Source organism: Poecile atricapillus, chromosome 2 (genome assembly GCF_030490865.1).
Source record: "Poecile atricapillus isolate bPoeAtr1 chromosome 2, bPoeAtr1.hap1, whole genome shotgun sequence".
NCBI classification, from domain to species: domain Eukaryota; kingdom Metazoa; phylum Chordata; class Aves; order Passeriformes; family Paridae; genus Poecile; species Poecile atricapillus.
This window is the reverse complement of record NC_081250.1, coordinates 146,631,308-146,646,856: the sequence shown is the minus strand read 5'-3', so window position 1 is coordinate 146,646,856 and position 15,549 is coordinate 146,631,308. Positions and strand designations below refer to the sequence as shown.

At 36.4% G+C, this 15,549-nt stretch overlaps 1 protein-coding gene across 2 annotated transcripts in view; it reads left to right on the top strand.

Annotated features, from left to right (window-relative positions):
- The window catches only part of ZFAT (zinc finger and AT-hook domain containing), a 115,785-nt gene that overhangs the window by 86,835 nt on the left and 13,401 nt on the right, over nt 1–15,549 (top strand). For both annotated transcript variants that reach the window (XM_058830557.1, XM_058830556.1), the window contains exons 10-14: nt 1,166–1,339; nt 4,484–4,572; nt 6,891–7,029; nt 12,907–13,025; nt 14,454–14,580. In XM_058830557.1, the coding sequence (XP_058686540.1) occupies nt 1,166–1,339; nt 4,484–4,572; nt 6,891–7,029; nt 12,907–13,025; nt 14,454–14,580 (648 nt within the window). The remainder of the gene's footprint in view (nt 1–1,165; nt 1,340–4,483; nt 4,573–6,890; nt 7,030–12,906; nt 13,026–14,453; nt 14,581–15,549) is intronic.

The window sequence follows — 15,549 nt, the reverse complement described above, 5'->3', positions numbered from 1 at the left end:
CATGGTCTTTAGTCACCTTAGTAATCTATAGAACAGATTGCCTGTGATTTTAGGTTCTTCAGCAATCCCTCTGCATAAAGGGGATGATGGGATTTGGTGCTCTCAAGCTGGTATCTTGTTTCCAAAGTGTTTGTTCACATATAGGTACAATACAGCGTATTTGTTTGAATGCTCTGTGAGCTTTCCTGCGTGTGTAGCAGAGCAGGGCCCTTCTCTAGTGGCTTTTCCTCCATTAAGGAGTTTAGGTAAGGCAGAATGTAGGCTAGAGAAATACCTTGTGTATTCCATAGACAGAGTTCTTTTATTCTGGCTGGAACTGGGAACCCATATCATCTAACGAGCTGGAGGAAAGAGGTGATTGGAAATTTCTTCCCAAATCAAAGTGTGCAATCAAGTGTGCTTAAAGCAGACTGTAATTTCTCATGCTTGTAAATCTAATTTTAGGGTCACGAGTATCAATCTAAAATGTGCAGACCCTCATGAAACTGTTGAACTGTTGCCAGTTCAGATTTATTCAGCTTTTCTTTGAAGGATTTACTTTGTTCTTATAGACCTTCTGTTAGATGATGCACTGGAGATATCTCTGTGTGCTTTGGACAGTTTGAGGGAAGTGAAGTTTCAAGTGCTTATATCTGCCTGAACCATTAGCAAATCTGACACTAATTAATGATAAAATACAGCTTGCACATTTAACTTCTGCTTTCATGATAACTGCCTAATGAAGCAGTCCTTACAAGAGGTTTCTTCACTGTTGATTGTAGCAAATGGAGAGTGGTGGTTACCTGAAGACTTCTAGAGGGAGATGTACACCAGCTTGGCATCAATGTAGGCAGTCTGGATTTTAATTCTAAATGAAGGATAGGAATAGCAAGGCCCAAATATCAGTATTTTCCTGGATAAACTCAGTACCTGGCTTCAGTAGGGCAATATTCAATTGTGAAGGAACTCCTCTTTTATCTTAAGAGGTTAAGTGATGCTGTCGCGAGCTCAGTGTCATTTACACAGAAGCTATAGATGAAATGTCTTATTTGTAGAGATACAAATTTTGAAGTGTTTCTCTTTGTCCATGTTGCTTACATGATCTGAAATTTCTTTCAAGTAAGTGTCCATCCTCTCATGGAAAGGCACAGTCTGGCTGTTTCATGGTATATTTTTTCATGTTTAGGTGTCAAACCCTTCAAATGTTCTCTCTGTGAGTACGCCACTCGCAGCAAGAGCAACCTGAAAGCCCACATGAATCGTCACAGCACGGAGAAAACCCACCTTTGTGATATGTGTGGGAAAAAGTTCAAATCAAAAGGCACTTTGAAGAGCCATAAACTCCTTCATACTGCTGATGGTAAGTGCATGTTTATTAAATCTATTTTAGGACAATAAATATTGGCAGTACTACAGGCCTTATTAACAAATGCTTTTCAGTTAAGTGAAATCACTCAAGTGTGATTTACAGATTTTATTTATTCCCAGGAGACAGCTTTGGGAAATAATTCAAAACTTTGCAAAATTAATTTCTGTGAAAGACAGACTGCTGTCTCTGAAATACGTTTCTCTGAAATTTGTGTTGGCTTTGTATGCCTTCCTTGTTCTTACAGAAAATTGTTTATCTCAATAGAAATTTGAAAATACCAGTAATTCTGTCTTTACGTCTCTTACTGTTTTATTCTGTGAAAATATTATTAGGATCCTGGTGTCTCATCAGCCAGTGGCAAACCTGGGCACTTGCTCTCTACAGTCTCACATGCAGCATCTCATTTGCCCTGCAATTTTAATATTTCTGTGATGATGAGTGAAAAAAGCAAGATGCATATCCAGAAAAGTATCCCATTTTATATCAAAGTTTAGAGCACAACAATACTTTGTTATTCTGTGATTATTGTATTGAAGTAAATTATTTAGCAGGATAAGTTGTACAGACCTTTATTATGACTTACTGGCTTGATCTTTGTTACTCATGCAATTGTGTGCAGCCTCATTCCTCTTTTTATTGACCATTTAATTTACATTCTTTTTTTTTTTTTTTTTTTTTTCAAATTGCATCTTCAGAGAAAGCACACAATGCTCTGTTACATTTTTAGAATATATTTGAAGTTTCTGTGTCAGAGATATTTTTAATGCTTATGTCTGTGTGTTCAAGTGGAAGAGACGATCCCTTTTACATCGCTGTGCTACATCTGACAGGAAGATTATAAGTTATTGTTTTATTACCAAAGTTATTGGAGAAGTTCTGTGTATTAGTAAATCATTTGTTATCCAGAAAGTGCTTTCCAATATTTTGAAATAACTTGATCAGTAACAAGTAGGTCTGGCACATGCATCTAAACTTAATATGCAAGAATCAAGATTTTACTTACCAAATGCAAACTCAGCTGATTCCTGGCTGGGAGAAAGAGGCAAGTTGTTGTATTTGAATGAAAAGAAAATTTCAAGCATGATGAGGTTTCTTTCTATGGCCCTATAAAAAAAATATCCCTTCAAGGGGTTTCATTTCAAAACCTTTCTGTTTTGTTTTCACCATCTGGCATGATCAAATAGTGAAATTCAGCAATGAAAGTTGAATTTCTTTTCACCTGTGTGTTAGTTAGGTTTCTTGAGCAAGTCTGTGTGTCTGAAAGTCATTACAGCAATTCATCTGAGGTGCTTTGAAATTTGGTTTTGTTAAGAGTAGCACTATAGTTGAGCAGCATCTTGCCATGTCTCGATTGGGTTTAAAAGTTTGAAGTTAACTTTAAACATTTAAGTCCTTGTGATGAACTGTGTTCTTTTATAAGTTACTGCTAGGTCAGGCTGAAACCTTGGCTCTAGAGGCATTGTTATTACCAGGAGCCTTCTTTATCTGGCTTCAAACTCATCGTCTTTTGGAATAACTCCAGTAACTTCTAGTGGAAGGTGTCCCAGCCCTTCACAGGGGTGATGGATGTTGGAACAAGATGACCTTTAAGGTCCCTTTCAACCCAAACCATTCCATGACTGTGTTTCTTTTTGGTGAACCTCCATTTTTGACTGGTAGAAATAAATCCAAGACTTAGGCTCCTTTGCCTTGCTTTTCACACTTCCAAAACTGTTCCAGGAAATTCCCAGTACCTTTGGAAGGTGAGTTTTACCTGGCTCTAGTGGAAGTAGGATCTCACTGTCTGTGGAGTCCTAAGTAATTTTCCTCTCTAAATCCGCCCCAAAAAACTTTTCATGCATTTCAAACACTTGTGAAAAAACAAGAGGACATTAGTGACCAGGAATGTGGTTTGTCAGGGGACTTTCAGCCTCCTGAGTGACACTTTCTCTTTGCCCAGTGTCCCTTCCTGTAGTGACAGCACTGCCAAAGTTCTTAGCAGCACACATCTAAGTGTACTTCAGTTATTTCACAAATAAATTAATTTGAAAGCTGTTTCACTGTTGATGAGTCTTGTCTTCATGACTTATGAATCCAAGCAATTTTTGTTCAAATATCAGAACCCTGCAATGTCAATTCAAGTAGTGGAATATAAAGTAGTTTTGTGTCTGATTTATTCTTTTCCAGAAGTCAGACTATTCAAGAGTGACATTGTAGAAAGCAATTCTGTAGTCCAGGGTCATTACTGTTTGTGGTTAGAAGTAAGCCAGAAGGCCTGATTTTCATTATTTTATTTAGATCCCAGAAGGTTCTTCTTAGCCAGGTTTTATAGAAACTTTCACACTTAGTATAAGATGCTTTTTACCTTTTTCATCAGCATCTGGAATCTAAAGAAACCCCATCTCTTTGTGATAATACAGAATATTATCTATTGTACTTCTACTTTACCTTTTGGTTCTTTTCCTTTGGAGTAGTTTTTAGCCTATCCTTATTCCACATCAGTCAAATATAATTTGCTAGCCAAGCACATTTAATTCAGGAATGAAGTCCTGTATTTAATGCACCTTGTAATTTGGCTGGAGGTAGCAAGACTGATAGAATCTTGGAGGCAAAATAAGGAGAAAGAGTGTGAAACCCAGTGAATAAAAGGAAGAAAATTGTGTTCATTTAAATCATAAGGGAAAAAATAGATTAGTGAGAGAGACTGCTATGAGGGGAAAATGTATTTGAATCATAGCAATTCAGTGCTTTGGACAGAAATAACTAAACCCATGTGAACATGATCAAACATTGGTGTTTTAAGGATTTCCAAGTGTGCTTTACAAATAGCAAAGTAGCTGTGCCTGCAGTTGTAAATAATGGATTTCCTTCTTCCATTTAGAGTGCATTGTAACAATTCCTTTTCTTCTTTCCCAAGTGACTATCCCAGGAGAATCCAGAGAATTTAATGCTTATAATTTAAAGATTACACTTGAGCCTTTTTTCCTCCCTTATTCTGTTCTTAGCTCTATTTAACCAAAACTTTACAGAGCAAGTGCCAGACTTCTCATATTGTTCATTCTTATCATTTTGGAATTTATCTTTATGAGGAAGTATAATCAGTAGTTTTCTGCACTTAAATAGAACTAATTATTCCATTTCCTATTCCCATTGCAGGAAAGCAGTTTAAATGCACAGTGTGTGACTATACAGCTGCCCAGAAACCACAGCTCCTACGTCATATGGAACAACACGTCTCTTTCAAGGTAAGAAAACATATAAAGCATGCTTAAACTTATTAGGAAATACACAGAACTTTAGATAGCTGTATTAAAACTGGCACATTTTCTTGTTTGATGGCAATTAACAGTATATAAACATTTTAATATTTTGGAAGTTTTGACTTGATACTTTCAAGATAGGGTTATTTTGTTCATGACCAATTTGTAATTAGTAGTTTTACTTGACAAAAATATCTGTATGTTGCAATATGAAACAAATTTTATTTGGTTTGATTGTCAGTACTTGAGTGAGTGAATCCAATATGTACCTTAAAATGTCCTAGGGAAGTATGAAAGCAAATACCCTATATCACTGTTCATTGCCCATGTTCATTTTCCCTGAAATTTGCCAGTCTCGTACTATAGCTGAGTTCACATACTTGAAGAAAATTGAAGAGAATTAATTTTAAAACACCCCAGTTTTGAAACATGCACTGGAAAGAGTTTTGAAAATTGTTAATGTTTCTCTGAAGTACTAAGATTAGAGATACAGTTTATTTTTATAAATGGTAGTATGTTTTTATTTCTAAATTTCACATTGGTTTTCAGTGTAATAAGTCCTAATGTAATGCATTGTGAAATGTTATATTCTGTAAATAGGAATTATACTGGCTTCTTTTCCAGAAAAGATGTTACATTTTCATATGTAACGTCTTTCATTATCTAGCAGATCATTTTGCTTCTATAAAGAGTACACTGCAGACATTCTTAAAAAGTACCATAAAGCAGCAAGGCATGCAGTCTTTTCAATGATGGTTTACGTTTTGGAAGACAAAACAAGTCATCTAAAGAAATGATACATTTAGAACAAATAATTTTTCTGTCTTAAGTAGGTGGTTTTTCTGCTGACTTAAATTTCTTAAAAGATTTTTTGTAAATGAAAATACATAATTTTCCTTTTTTGATGGCTAAAGTAATAAATGTACTCACAGTGCAGTTCTTGAAATGTAGCTGGTTGTGACCTTGGGATCTGCCTATACAGAATTGTGACAATTCAAGAGATCATCAAGAGAACTGAACACTGGATTAGATCAGTCAGGAGTATTTGTTTAAAGGAGTTCAGAAAATATTTATCCCCTTCTAGGACAGTTGTTTGGATGCTCAGACTCAGAGAAATGTCACTGCTTATGTGACCTAATGATCCTTTAATCCATCGTATTTCCCAGCTCCATGAATTTGCAATCCTGAGGTAACATGCATGACTTGCACAAGTGAGTGCTACAAGAGCACAGCAGTCTGTCTGGATTATTTCCTTTAAAAAATGACAGATTCAGCAATGGAAAAGAGAGTATGCATCTCTGAAATATTGAGTAGCTGAATGTTACAGTACCCTCTGAAGCATAAGGTTAAGGGAGTCTGAACATCACTTTTCTTCCTTCTTTTTCTGTTTGGAGCCTGAAAGAAGATTATGAGCAATGGGCTTAGGAGAGTGTTCTAATCAATGTACCCTGACTGCAGACATTTCCCTGCTTTAAATTCAGCTCCTAGATGAACATTTCTGTACCAACTATTTTCTGCTGAGGAGCTTTAGGTGGGGCTGCTGTTCATGAAACATTTTCCATCCTATTCTGACATACTTGACTTTTCCCTGAAGACTTTGGTCTTTCCCTGCATACTTTTACAGGACCTAATAGTGGTGTCAAGCTTCCTATAACTGTGATATGTCTCAGTCAGAAAGTTATTATCAAAGGGTAGCTTTAGGCTCAAATGTTTGTTTTCCTATTATGTTTTTTTTCTTTAGGAATTTGTCTCTCTGTCAGTTGAAGAGAGACATGTTCTTAAAAAATTAATTAATATAATTGCCCAAATCAGCTCAACAAATGGTCAGAGAAATGCAAATGCCGGGGAAAGGTGAAGGAAAAGGGAAAGGGAAGGAAAAAAGAAAAAGAAAGGAAACCTGTTAAATTAGATTGGCTGTACAGTCATGTTGTACTTTCAGTTATTTTAGTTGTCTTGCTGCCCTCTTTCAGACCAGAGCTCACAGCAGCTGAATCATTTCATAGCAGTCTCCATATAGTCAAACCTGTTATCATCAATTATGAAAACACACAATTTACTGAATTACAAAAGCTGGATAACAATCTTATAATAGTGAGAATACTTAGTTTCTTGCACATAATAAAAAGTACCAAATTTAGGTAATGTTTAGTTACAACTTCAATTTATTGAAATTTCAAGGGTTTCCTTGAAAGATGCCCAAGTCAGAAATGAACATGGTTTATTGGGATCAAAACAGTGCAGTTAAGACCTATATCCTGAAGAGGTGAGGAAATATAGTCCAACATTTTCCTTTTTGCTCCCAGCCCTTCCGCTGTGCACATTGCCACTATTCCTGCAATATATCTGGTTCCCTGAAGAGGCATTACAACAGGAAGCATCCTAATGAAGAGTATGTCAATGCAGGGTCCGGGGAGCCTGCAGCTGAAGCTCTTATCCAACAAGGTACATCTCCACCATACAAGATTTGTTGGGTGGTTTGTTTTTTTTTGCTGAAGCAAACTTGGTGTGAACATAAACTTCTGTGCAGTATGTGTTCCTCGGTTTACTGGGTGCTACATGATAAATCATTATTCTCTTTTAGTAATTCTGAAATGGCCACCTTTTACCCTTCATTCAGTGTCCTTTGTTCTTGGTTTTTAAGAGTGTGGGAACCAAAGTTTTGTTTGACCTTGTCTGTGCTATTTGTTGTTGCATACATTTATCATTTACACTTGTTTGTCTCTTTTTGTAAGTCAAATATCACTCTATGTTGAAATGAATGATAAATTTCTACCATTCTGCTGATGAATTTCTGTGACAATTCTGCAAGGTTGAACTCCTTGAGGTAAGGTTGAGCAAACATAAGGAAAGAGACTGAAGAGTAAATGGCAGCAAATTATTCCCCCCAATAGAAAAATCTGGGGAGAAAAGAGATTACAGGTAAAATAGGTTAGGAATTGTTATGTTCAGAATCTTATTCATGGGGAAAGGAAGCACACCCTGTCTGTGTAAGCTAAGAATTTATTAGTAGTATAACAGAAATCTTAACAGTCTAATTTAAGATTTGTCTGACTCCCATAAGTAGTTTTGCTATTACACACTGGGTAGATGAACCAAAGCAAACAACTGATTTTACAGGCAGGTACATTTTTGGGTGTAAAGCTCCTTCAGTTCTGGTGCCCGGTGTGAGGAATATTGAGCAAGAAGAGAAGAAAGCCAGATTAAATATTAAATTGTGTAGAAAATATTTTAATTCTTGGTAAAATTAAATTTCCTTCTTTGTTACTTACAATTTTAGAAAGTGTTTTCCCTGTTTTTGAAGAGAAACTACCGACAGTTTTATCTTTTGGAATCTTCAGTTTCTGATTTTGTTGAGGAGGAATAGAGACCAAAGTAATGCTGTTGTATTACATAATGAATTAAATTTAATTCTTCTAAGGTTACATTATTTCTAAATGCTATTTCCAAATCATTAATCTAACACATAACATTTATCTATTGAAGGCTTTAATCCATGCTAAAATACTGAAATCATGACACAGAGAAAGATAACTCAGTCTGAGACTTTCCCTTTAAACTTGCTCTATAAGGGGAAAATATATAACTAAGTAATGATAAGTATGTATAAGTCATCTGAGTCTGTGTTGGTTTTAAATAACATTTCTTTGTTCCCTTTTGTAAAAAAACCCAAATAATTTTAAAAGTAAATATCTATAACAGGGTAGAAATACCTAGTATAATTTTATGATTATTTTCACAGACAGTACAAGTCCATGGGGAACCTGCAGTTGTTTTAAGGAAGTAATGTTTGCTTGGTCAGTACTCAGAGCCTGTATTTTGTAGTCACCCAGATGAAGGAAGAACTCTTCACTGTGGGGAACTTTGTTTAACTTTCCAAATATCTGAGCACTGCAAGGAATTATTTGTCTGTAGCCACTCTTAGGAATAGATATGAGAGAATGAATTCTCCTAGTATAATTTAGGGATCATACTTGCAGTGTTTGGAACAAAGAAAATTAATCTTATGCTGATTAGGCTTTCCTTCCCCTTTGGGAGCAAGATAAATGCACTTCTGAAAATAATTCTTTTTCACTGAAATTAAAGATCTGTGAAGTTGTTGAGATGCAAGACTAGCCTTAAAATGGAGACATTGTAGTGAGATGAGAGAGAAAAGTCTTTAACTTTTTTTCTGTGGTGGATATCCTTTTTCCACCACATTGGAACATCGAACAGGATGAAATTTAACAAGTTCAAATGTCAGCTTCTGCCCCTGGGATGGAGTAAAGCCTGGCACTAGTCTAAGGGGGGAATATCAGCCCTGCAGACAGGGATCTGGTTGGCAGCAGCTCTCCAGGAGCCAGCACTGAGCCCTGGCAGCCCAGAGGGCAAATCCCATCCTGGAGTGCATTAAACACAGCATGTCCAGGCAGGAAAAGAGAGGATTATCCTGCTGTGCTCAGCTTTGGAGCCCTGAGTGCAGGGCTGGGACCAACCAGCTGAGGATTTGAAGGTTCAAGGTTGTATCCAGAGTGAAAAAAAAAAATGGTGACAAGGCTGGAAGTCATGTCCTGTGAGGAGCACCTGGGGGCTCTGGGCTTGTCTGGTCTGGAGAGGAGGAGGCTGAGGGGCGACCTCATTGCTCTATAACAGCTTCCTGAGTGGGGAAGGGGAGAGGGGCTGAGCTCTTCTCCTTGGGATCCAGTGATAGAACATGTTGGAATGGTTCAGAACTGTAGCTGGGAGGCTTAGACTGGGCATTTGTAAGCATTTCTTTATTGAGAGAGTGGTCAAACAGTGAAACAAGCTTCCTGGAGAGGTTATTGATGCCTGAAGACTGTCAGTGTTTAAGGGGCATTTGGGCAATGCTCTTAACAACACCTTTAACTTTTGGTCATCCCTGAATTGGTCAGGCAGTTGGACTAGGTGGTCCTTGTAGGTCCCTTACAAATGAAACAGCTTATTCTGTTCTTCTTATCTCTGACTTTGTATCCTTCCTTCTCTTCCTCTCCTTACACAGCATTTATATTTCCTGTGCTGACAGTAGTGCTGTGCCTATTTTCTATATCAGGCACAAATTGCCACGCAGGCATCAAATCCATGTAGGAGCTATGAAGTCAGTGTCTCTTCTCAGGGCTCTCTGATGAAGAAAGCTGTATTAATAGGTGTAATTTTCACATATGCAGCTTCCTTTGCCAACTCAATTTCCTGTTCTGTGATGCATCAGATGGCTCTTGCACCTGGGCTCCAAATAAGAGCAGAGATTCCGTATCATGCTATAGAAACATCAATTTTTCTCAGTGTTTTGGTATCTCACTGGGGGAAGAATTGTTCCTTGTGGAAGACATTTGCATTTGGAAGTGATAAACATGAATCCTATTGAAGTTAATAAAAGTTCTCCTGATTTGGAAATCAGAATCAATATCAATCTTTGTATTTTGTTCACACAACACAAACAGATTACAGCAGACACATTATGCAGGATGACAAGTCACATTTGTCATATATGACACCTGGGTGTCATGCAAGGTAATAGATGTTAGGAAGAAATTCTTTACTGTGAGGTACTAGAACAAGTTACCCAGATAAATTGTGGGTGCCCATCCCTGGAAGTGTTCAAGGCCAGGTTGGATGGGGCCCTGAGCAACCTGGGCTAGTGGAAGGGGTCCCTGGCAATTGGCAGGGGGGTTGGAACAAGATGATCTTTAAGGTCCCTTCCAACCCAAATCTTTGGATGATTTTGTGTTTCTGAGCTGTTTGGGTCAAAAGTTGCACCTTGCTGTCTGACTAGTGTCTGTTTAGTTTCAATTTACTCTATTCATAGATCTGAAAAGCAATTTTGGAAAATTATTCATGTATTCATATAAAGGAAGAAGACCTTTCAGGCCTGATATTAAACAAATCCTTTGAAATGAAGGGAATATAGATGAAAAGGAAAAGGAGAGAGTACCAGCAAGCAAAAAGGCTTGAAAAGAAATTGAAAGGGGAAAGTAACAAAGATTAATATCTAATAAAAGCTGTCTATATCTATTTGAATTGTATTCTGCTTGTTCTAAGTTACCCGCTGAGCCTGGAGTGAATTGCCTCACACTTGCTCATCTCCTCCACTCTTAGCTGGTTTTTGACTTCATTGCAGACTGCAAATAAACTTAATTGGAAATATTTATATGAATGTAGACTGCTGGACTGTACTCAAGATTCCTAGAATGAGCTTATAAATAAATGAATGATTCATAGAAGAGGGACTGTGTTCATTGGAGCAATTGCATTGCCAAGGATAGACAGCGCTATTTAATTTCTGGGCTTGTGGTAGAAATTGAAATCACCCAGGAGCAGAGAAATGCTTGGGATTTTGCAGGGTGGGTGTGTGTTTCTTTGTTTAAGTAGAAGTCTACAATATGACATTTATTTTAGTATTTTAAACTAATAAAGGAAAATAAATAGCATAAGAATTTGATATATTCTGCAAAGGGGGCAAGAATATTATGCATTACCCACTAGTTTTTCTGCAATGCCCATCTATGTGCTCATTTGATGGCTTATTTTTTAGTTTAATTTGCCTTGTGCTGGGCAAGTCACATACAGTTTTTCCCAAATTTGTTTCTTTTCTCCTCATTGATACTCCCTTCCATCCATAAACATTTTGTTTACGTGTCTGAGAGACAGATTTTCATTGTTGTTTGTGCAGCTACTTGTGCAGGCCATACATGAGGATCCAGTTGTGGCCTCAGTGTTCTGTTTTATAGATGTCATCATGTGCTTTCCTTATACAAAAATGAGATTTGTCTTGTGGAAGTTTTAGGCCAATAAATAAAAAAAAGCACATGTCAGTAGAAGAAAGTTGTGAAGCTATGTAAGATCTGCCTACAGTATTTTGTTACAAACATCAGTTTTGTTATAAAAGTAGTAAAGGTGTGTAATTCATTGACTTTCCCTGTATGTTACCCATTATTGTAAAGAATTATCTAGAAATTAATTTTTCTGAGCTTCCATATCAAGTCATTGATATGGAGTTATATATTACCAGTTGAATTCTAGGCTTCTATTACCTGTTATAAAGTCATAATGACAAAAGTTACAGATTTAATTTACCTGATGTGTTGTTAAAATAGTTTCGATATCAAAGTAATGCAGAAAAGCGTTCACTGTTTCACAGCAATGTGTTTTTCCTAATACTACAGATTGGTGTGAAATTGATGTGTAATTTCATTTTCTGTAATTGCTAATATTATCTAATCTAATCTGTTCTAATCTGAACTTTTTTATTTTCCCTCAGTAAAACTGCTTCAGTTTTGCTTAGAGATGGAATATTGGGCATCTGCTCTAACAGTGAAGTTTAGTAAAGACCTAGCAAAGAGAAGGGTTAGTATAGTAACAAGTGTCGGTAAAATACCCTAGAGACTGAGTGTAGTTACATTCTGTTTTATTAAAAAAAAAAATTTTTGTTTCTTTTCACCTGGTTACCACATTGTAGCTTTCCTTTAATGTTAAATAGGATGTTTTTACTAATCACTTTGTTCATGAAGGACTGTGCAACCTTGGCTTATAAGGAGCTTCTGTGAGTCTGTTTGATACCTTTGAACATGAGGGTGAGAATCATCTTTTGCCACCATGATGTGGAGTCAGACCTGTGGTAGCGCAGTTCCTGCAGTGGCATAAGGCACTTCCCCAGCCATTAGATTTGTTACAGTGAGTTCTGGTCACCTAATGCAACAATTTATCACATGCAGGTTATTCTTGTTCTCTTTAGTCAATAGAGGGGAAAAAAGAGAAATACTTATTTGCATAATTGCAAGCAAATAAGATCTGACATTTGACCAGATGACTTTCATAAGCAAAAGAAGTAAAAAGCTCTTTAATCTTGTATAAAAAATTGGATTCTCATGATGTTATCATGCTTAGTTTTTTAACTGTTATGTTGCACACTCAAGCATTAAACATTGTGCTAACTTCATGCTGTGCATAGTTTTGTAGACAGAAAACTTTATTTACAGTTTGCATGTTAACATAAAACTCAAAAGCAAAGATATTTGGATGAAGTGAATATTAACTCTTCCTAGTTTACTTTGCAAATGTAGAAAAAACAATAACAATGTTTGTTTTGAAACTTGAGAAAGCTAGAATAGGTGTCTTAGAGAAGACACATTTTAAAAATATCAGTAAAGTATGCCCCTGATGTGTATGGTAAATATTAACATATTTCATGTTGGACAAATAGCTAAAGGAAAACATTTTGCAGTTACATTGCTTGACTATGGTGGGGTCAAATTAAACAGGTTGTTACTGCATTGGAAAGAATTTATATGAAAATAACTCAAAGAGTTTATTTGTGTTTCCTTGTAGGTGGCATTAAGTGTCCTGTTTGCAGCTTTGTGTATGGTACAAAATGGGAGTTCAACAGACATCTTAAAAACAAGCATGGAATGAAGTTGGTGGAGAATGATGGGGAGACCAAATGGGAGGTAAAGCAAAATAACAATGGCTTTGACCCTAAGGTTTTTTTAAATTCTGGGAAGAAAAGTAAGGATAAAAATAAGAAGTGTAAAAGAATGTGGTTCTGACTTTATATAAGATCAGGAGGTCATGGGATCTTATCTTTATTTGAATGGATAGTTTGCTGTGTCTGTTAAATTTTAATATATGATGGGGTTAGCAGCCTCGTAAATGCTTATTTTTGCATTTTAGGCTTCTACTCCTCTATTTACAGCATAAAGAGGGAAAGCTTTAGCAGAGAAATGTGACATTGAAAAACTTAGTGCATTTTGTAATATGCTGAATATTCACTGGTGTTAACTGCGAGATGAGCAAAGTTGCAGAAAAAAAAGCTTATGTCTTAGTGCAGAGAAGGATGGAATATAGAGAACTGATTTTTTTAATTGATCAGCTGAAAAAATTACAATGTTATGCATATGAAGAGTAAGTCTCCTATGATATGTCCTGTGTTTTCAGCTTCAATCCTGGAGATGCAGAATCAATGGGAAAACTATAGATTCAGACACTTTTATTAAAAAATTATGGTTGGCCAGCAGTGTCTTCCACTGCCCAAGCAGGCTGATTTTGAAGTCCAGTGAGAGGAAAAAGCCAGGAGTGAACTTCAGCTGATTGACCCCCACAGTTTTAGGCCTCTTCTGCTAAATTTCATTCTGGCCCCCATGACCAATCTAATGCCTGGTCTGGAAGAGCTGACCTGCAGGTCTTGTCTAGCAGTTATTGAGTATCCACACAGAAGGATAAGTCCTTGAAAAACACTGGGCTAGGTTCTATTTGGACAGCTGTTCAAAGAATACAGGAAAAGCAGTTTAAAATGTAGCCCTTCAAAGTCTTATATCCATATTCTAAATGTTTCTCTGTACACTTTACCTGTAGCTGCCCAAAGCTCAGAAAATAAGGGAACATCTGGGATGCAAGAATGTCTCTATTGCTGAGCCATCAGTAAAGAAAGAGTCCCATCAGAGCAGGAATCAATATTGACAGCTTGTCTTGAAAAAAAAACAAACAGCAGTTTACAGAAAGGATAACTTTTCTGAAACAAAATGCCATTTTTTTTCAAGCTTCTGAGGTGTTTTAGCAGATCTGCATTATAAATATATTTTCTCAAAAGGTCTTTGCTAAACTGCAGTACAGTACAAGTCCGTTGTTAGTTCTAAGATAACTAAGATAAGCAACAAAAATTAGGTCAGGATAACTTAGCACCCTTAAAACAACTTTTGAAGTAGAATCTAGAAGAACACAACAGGATGATTTTCCTGTCTCCTATGTAATACACTTCTTGAATTCTGTTTCACCCACTGTAGCTCTTGTTACAGTATTTGTTGTCCAAACTCATTCCTTATTGTTGTTAAATCACTGAAATGAGGTTATTCATGCCTTGGCTGGGTTTTGTTTCCAAGTTAACTGCCGAAGTTTCTGAAGAGGCGTCCACTCAGTATCTCCATATCACAGAGGCTGGAGAAGATGTTCAAGGCACTCAAGCTGCTGTGGCTGCATTACAGAACCTCAGATACACTTCTGAGAGCAGTAAGTTACCTTTTTCTAGGCTGGAACACAAGTGCACCTTTTTTTTCCAAAATATCTAATTCTTTTGAGTGTACTGGGCAATATATGACCTCCTGTGATCTCCTATTAAAAATTACAAAATAAATCATCCAGAACTTATTTCTGGGGAGCTATATTTTCTTTAAGTATAAATGAGAAATTATAATTTGTTATGAATTTCTATATCCTGAAGTCATTAATACTTATCACTTCCTGTTTTGCACTTTATTATTAGCTGTGTGGAATTTCCTGCCTATATTATTAAATATACTGTGAAATTAGCTTTCTTGGCAGAGTAGATGGTGTGGATCTAATGACAATTCTCAAGCTATTATTTTTCTCCCTCTCTAGCTTTAGTCAGCAAGGCTGCAGGAGTGACATGGTGGAACAGCTCATTTACCACGTTCCTAAGACAGCACTAACAATCTCAATTTTTATAGTACACAAAGCTAAGTGAGCTATTTGGTATCAGGTTGAGGAGGAAAAGAGTAGCATTAGATAATGTCTGCTAAGTGGGAAATTACAAAAACCAGGAGAAAAAAAAAAAAAAGCCCAGATTTCTGAGAGAGTTAAAAGACCAGAGACTAGAGTAGATGTTCCTATGTTGGTTTTATTTTTTTAATACATATAAATAAATGCCCTGGTTATCAGAAGACAGCATTTTACAATTGTTCACCATTGTGGTCCTTATAGTTCGCAATACAGATACGTGTCAAAGACTTATGGATTTTTCCAAGCATGTTGCAATTAAATTACATTGCTACCAGTTTTTGTATATTATTTTAATGAGTGGAAATTCTGAATAAGTGAAAACTTCTTGAGAACTTTTCTTAAACTTCTGTATATCTAAATTAAAATAAATACTGTCATGGATTGTACTGTATATAGCAGTCTTCAAGCATGAGACTACAGTTTTTTGAATAATCTTTTTAGAGCATCCAACTTCAGATA